The following is a 5,670-nucleotide window of genomic DNA, read 5'->3' as shown; positions in this document are numbered from 1 at the left end:
TACGCAGGACCTTAGGGGGGTCCCCTGGGTGCAGAGGCCAGGACCAGGCGGGCCAGCCCGAAGGAGGTAGACTAGCTGTGGCCCAGCGCTGCGCGGTCACTGGCCTGAGTCCGAGCTGAGTCCTGGAGGGACCACCAGCTCCGCGCAGTGTAAACTGGGGCCCCAGGGTCCGAGCCGGGTCCTGGAGGGACCACCAGCTCCATGAGTGTAAAAGATACCTAAGGTGAAGCAGCTACAGAGCAAAGGGGTGAGTGGCCTGTCAGGAGGGGTATGCAAGGAGGTGCTGCTGACCCCAGGGTGCCTCCAGCCCCCACCCGTTTCTCCCTCCCTCCCAGGAGCCCTGCTGAGTCAGGCAGAGGCTGGGTCCTTGCCCAGCGACCCACCAGGTCCCGAGCACCAGCTTCCACCCTGCTCGCTCAGAGCATCTCTCAGGGTCCCTGTCACCTCCCGGCTGCAGCTCCGGCCCTGCTCCTGCCTCTGTCATATTTGGACTGGGAGTGGGTTTGCCCTGCATGGGGGAGGTGGGGCGAGCACCTGCCCCGGCCAGGCGGAGCGGCTTGGAAGAGTCGGCGTGGCTGGCAGGAGGGCAAGCCCCGCAGCCATTGTTGAGGGGTGGGGTCACCCCTTCCCTGCAGGCCCCCACCTCGGAGCAGGCGTGTCTCCAGGCCCCCAGTGTGCTGGCAGGTGCACACAAGGCCCAGACATGGCGTCGCTCCCTGAAAGCCCTGCTGTGGTTACTGAGGCCTTGGCAGCAAGAGGCACTGGAGCTAGACACCAAGTGGGACTTCCTGTGGGCTGCGGGTTGAGGGCCAGGCTTTCTGTAGATTTTCAACAACCGGTGCTGTGCACACGTGCCTGCAAACCACTGGCACTGAATGTGAGGCCACACCAGGATGGCCGGGGGGCAGGAACGCCACCTGCGGAGGGGACAGCAGGGCCGAGGGGCTGGTTCGGGGGCCCAGCATTCCAAGCAGCCTGTCGTATCCGGGTCTCGGCACGTTCTTTCTGGCTGGGGCTCCAGCCACGGGCGGCCCCTCTGACCCGCCCTTCGTCCTCTGGAGCTCACCTCACTCACAAGCAGAGCCCACCCCCCACACTCACCCACGAGCTCCCGGGTCTGTGCACGAACGCTGGGCACACACCAGCCACCCGTGCCCACCTCCCTGGGCTCCCTCCTTCCCCGTCCACACCGCCTCTCACGGCCACTGGACACTCTCCAACCCAGCGCGGGCTGCCCACCTCTCCCACGGGCCTCGCCGTGCACCCCTGCCCAAGGCGACGTCCGTTCCCCCAGGAAGACACCGCCTGTAACCCCAGCCCACCCCTAAAGCAGACGTTACCCCCCCCCCCCCGCCCCACACTGTCCCTAAATCCCGGAGTAAAAACTCAGTACAAACAAGTATTGGAATACTTTTTCTTTGCAGAATTTTTTTTTTAGTAGACATAGTCTTTTTTTCTTTCTCGTTTTACAGCAAACATTGCAAATATAGAAATATTTGTCTATACAATAGGACGACAACGGTGTACAGAGGGGCGGGTGGCGCACACACCCCCAGCCCGCGCCCCGTCCGGCCACCCCCAGCCATCCACACAGGCAGAGCCCTCCCCCTCGAGTCCCGCAGGCCGCTCTGTCTCTCTTGGGGGGCCTCCCGAGGTGGCAGCGAAGAGACGGACAGAGTCCACAGAAAACCACGGACGGAGGCGATCAGGAGAGGAGGTCCGATGGCCGCAGTGGCCGCGCTCCCCACGTCGGGTATTTCACGGCTTAAGAGAACTTTACTTTTATGATATTTTTTTAAAAAGGAAGAAAATAATGAGCGAAAGAGAGGAAAAGAAAGAAGAAGAGAAGAGGTGATGAAAAAAAATCCCCTCCCCCACCCCCCATCCCTAAGACACAGTTTTCCGAAGTCCCTTTGTGTGTGTGTGTGTGTGTGTGTCTGTGTGTACACGCACAGTGTGTGTGTGTGGACAGGCCGCTCACGCCGGTGAGAATGTCTCAGGGCAGGTACACGCGGCCGGGGCTCACGTCCCGCTGTCCTGCCAGCGCCCCCTCCCCACGTGGTCTGCAAAGCCCCAGGCTCTGGGCGGTGCTACAGCGTGTGTCTCTGTGTGTGTGTGTGTGCGTGTGCGTGTGCGCGTCTGTGTGTGTTCTCTGTGAGTCTCTGGGTTACCAAGAGCTGCAGTGGGTCTCGGGTCCTTTTTGGTCCGGTGGGCATGGCGCGTGCCGGGAGGGCGCGGGGGCCGGGCCGCGAGGGCTCAGGACTTGTGCTGGGCCGACACGCCCTTCCAGTAGTCCAGGATGTCGTGCAGATCCTCATCTTTGGCGAACTGAACCTTTTTGCGCAGCGCGTGCCCGGCCGCCACAAACTCCCCGTCGTCGTCCCTGTGCCGCCGGCGGCTGAGTCTCAGGCGCTCCCAGATGCTCTGGGAGGGCCTGCAGGGGTGCTCGGGGCTGGAGGAGTAGCTCAGGTTGTGGTACTGCGGGGACAGCTGCGAGTAGGCCAGGTCGCGGGGGCGCGGCCGCGTCAGCGGCTCCAGGATGGACGCCTTGCGGCCGCCCAGGCCCTCAGGGGGCGGGCGCGCGGGGGACGTGGGCGGCTCGGCGGGGTGGGAGCCGGGGTACGAGTGCCGGTGCTCGCCGTACTGGCGGCTCTTCTCGGCCTCGGCCCGCAGCACGGCGGCCGCGGGCGTCACAGTGAGGATGGCGTCGGTGGCGGGGGAGGTCTTCTCGATGTACTTGGCCTCGGCGGCCGCGCCCTTGTGTGCCGCCGCGGCGGCGGCGGCCTCGGCGCGGTAGGGCCGAGGGCTGCGCGCGGAGCCGCTGGACGACGTGCTGGCACGCGGGGCCCCGGGCGCGGCCTCCACGCTGTGGTGCCGCTGCAGCCCGTGGCCGAAGCTGTCCTTGTACACGGGCGACAGGAAGCCGTGCTTGCCGGCCAGCGGCTCGGACAGCACCACCAGCGGCGGCTCGGCCGTGGCCACGGCCCCGGACTTGCCGCCCTGGAAGGAGGTGGCCTCGGACTTGAGGGCGTCGATGCAGCTGTTGATGATCTGGTTGACCTTGTCCACCTCCCTGGCGATGGTGGAGATCTCGGCCACGGAGCTCTGGCTGCCGGGCCCCGGCCGGCCCCGCTCGCAGTCCCGGCGCTCGGCCGGCTCGCCCGTGCGCACCTCCATGTAATGGCCCTTGCCGGCCTTGGGCGTCTCGCCGCTCTCCACCAGCGTGTACTGCTCCACCTCGCCCGCGGCCGCCGGCAGGTACGGCACGCGGGCCACGGCCTCGGGGCCCAGCAGCGGGCCCTGGGAGAGCGGGGCCAGGCCGGGCGCCTCCACCCCGGGCCCGTACTTGAGCTCCAGGAGGGTCTTCTGGAGGCCGCCGGCCGCGGCCGCCGCGGCCGCCTTCTTGTGCTGCTCCTCCTGGCGCCGGCGGCGGCGCAGGCAGTAGTAGACGGCGCCCAGCACCAGCACCATGCCGAAGAGGCAGCCCAGGATGGTCATGATGTAGTGGGTGGCCGTGGAGGGGCTGGGCACGGGGCCCGGCGGGCTGGGCGGGCTGGGCAGGCAGATGGTGAGGCAGGTGTGGTTGTGGTGCAGGCCGGAGCTGGCGGAGACCACGCAGTACGTGTAGTTGGTGAGCGCGTAGAGGTTGGTCAGGCGGATCTCCTCCTGGGCCCGGGTCAGCCTGGACACGGTGGACGACTTGCTGTTGTTGAAGTGCTCCAGCGTGTACATGCGGTTGAACGGGCTGGGCAGCTGGACCGTGAGGGTGGCCGAGTCCTGCGTCAGCTGCTTGACCTTGATGAGCGGCCGCGCCTCGGCCTGCGTGGCCAGCGTGGGCAGGGCCACCAGCGGCGTGGTGCCGTCGCCGGAGAAGCACTCGTCGTCGGCGCAGGGGGCCTCGCTGGGCTCGGAGGGCGGCGGCGGCGGGGGCGGCGGCGGCGGGGCGCGGCCGGGCGGCGCCGGGCGCGGCTCGGCCACGTAGGAGCCGTCGGTGCACACGGACTGCAGCTTGCTGAGGATGCTGCGCTGGCCGTGGCGGCCCTGGCCCAGGAGGAAGTAGCCGGCGTAGAGCGGCGGCGACTCGCACTGCATGCGGTCGTAGGCGTGCGTGGCGTTGGTGAAGGCGGCCAGCCAGCGCAGGAAGCCCAGCAGCTCGCAGGAGCAGTAGAAGGGGTTGCTGTACAGCTCACACACCGAGAGCCGGGCCAGGCCGGCGAAGGTGGCGCTGTGCAGCCGCTGGATGCGGTTCATGGACAGGTCCACGTTGACGATGTTGGGGCACTCCCAGAAGGCGCTGGGCGTGACCACCTCGATGAGGTTGGCCTGCAGGTACAGGTACTCCAGCTTGCTCAGCCCGCGCAGCACGCCCTCCGTCAGGTTGCGCAGCCGGTTGTAGCCCAGCTGCAGCACCTGCAGGTTGAACTGGCCGGAGAAGGCGCCGTCCTCGATGTAGCCGATCTCGTTCTTGGTGAGGTTGAGGTACGTGAGGTTGCCGAAGCGGCTCAGCGCCGCGTACTGCACGCTGCGGATGCGGTTCTCGTTCAGCCGCAGGTCCACGATGGTGCTGTTGATCTGCTGCGGGATGGCCTCGTACGGCGGCTGGTTCTGGCTGCAGATGGCCAGCCACACGAAGCCCTTGTCGCCCTCGATCAGCCAGCAGTCGCCGCGGGCCAGCCCGCCCGCGTGCAGCAGGGCGACCGCCGCCACGCACACCCACAGCGCACCCCACCGGCGCCCGGCCATTGAGACCAGCCCCGCGGGAGCCCCCGCTCAGCCTGCCCGAGGGGGGGACGGGGTCGGGGGTGGGGTGGGGGGCGCTGGGCGGCAGCAGCCCCTGAAGGGACAGAGGGACGGGAGGAGGGGGCGTCGGCGCTCTCAGGGGTGTCCTGTCCCAAACCGCATGGCCGCGCCGTGCGGGGGCTGCGGGAGCGCCTCGCTCACAGCCAGCGGCCTCTCGCCGTCCACCTGCGTCCTGCCGGGACCGCGGCCTCCCTCCCCATCGGCCTCGGTGTGTGCCAGCTCCAGCCGGTCCTGCTGCAAGACAAAAGGGGAGCCGGTGGTCAGGAGGTGCTGTGGCCAAGTGCGACCCCGCAGGCGTCCCGACAAGGTGCCCAGTGTGACGCGGGGGCGCCCCGCAAGGAGGGAGGCTGCGGACGGGCTCAGCTGGAGACAAAGACCGCCAGGCTCATCTCTGGGACTTCAGAGAAGTGCGGCTCCAGAACCTCAAGCACCAGGAGCCCGGCCTGGCGCCACCTCACTGGTGACCCCATTTGTCCTGAGGCCCAGGAACTGCGACGAAAGTCACTGAACCGACACGTGACAGGGCTCCTGTGACAGGTACTGCCTGCTCTGCCTCCTCAAGACCTGGGCGGCCACCTGCAGGGGGGGCGCGCTGAGCCCCAGTCCGCTGAGGACCACCGAGCCTCCCTCCGCGCTCCCCGCTCCCCTCCCTGCCGCTCCTCTCCAGCCAGAACCGGACAGGATGGGACAGGACCGTGGCGTGACCGCTCTGGCCCCCATCTCCCCGAAGGAGCCACCTGGATGGACTCCGCACGGTCTCTGCACGGTCTCCGCAGCTTTCCATCTGGCTCTGGGGCCCCGGAGCGGGGGCTGCTGGTGGGGGGGTTCCCGGCAGAAAGGCCTGCAAAGAAAGACGCTCCCCGCCTCCTC

General features: G+C 67.9%; 1 protein-coding gene across 1 annotated transcript; it reads right to left on the bottom strand.

The window, feature by feature from the left end:
• Nucleotides 1–1,885: 1,885 nt before the first annotated feature.
• Nucleotides 1,886–4,812, bottom strand: ELFN1 (extracellular leucine rich repeat and fibronectin type III domain containing 1). The gene has a single exon (XM_047779411.1). The coding sequence runs from the start codon at nucleotides 4,741–4,743 to the stop codon at nucleotides 2,257–2,259; it is 2,487 nt and encodes an 828-aa protein (XP_047635367.1). The 5' UTR covers nucleotides 4,744–4,812; the 3' UTR covers nucleotides 1,886–2,256.
• Nucleotides 4,813–5,670: the final 858 nt, after the last annotated feature.

Source organism: Phacochoerus africanus, chromosome 5 (genome assembly GCF_016906955.1).
Source record: "Phacochoerus africanus isolate WHEZ1 chromosome 5, ROS_Pafr_v1, whole genome shotgun sequence".
Lineage (NCBI taxonomy): Eukaryota > Metazoa > Chordata > Mammalia > Artiodactyla > Suidae > Phacochoerus > Phacochoerus africanus.
This window is presented reverse-complemented; position numbering and strand designations above follow the sequence as displayed.

What these genes read in the sequence shown, in the direction of transcription:
- ELFN1 (XM_047779411.1), bottom strand. Translation starts at nt 4,743, where the DNA reads ATGGCCGGGCGCCGGTGGGGTGCGCTGTGGGTGTGCGTGGCGGCGGTC.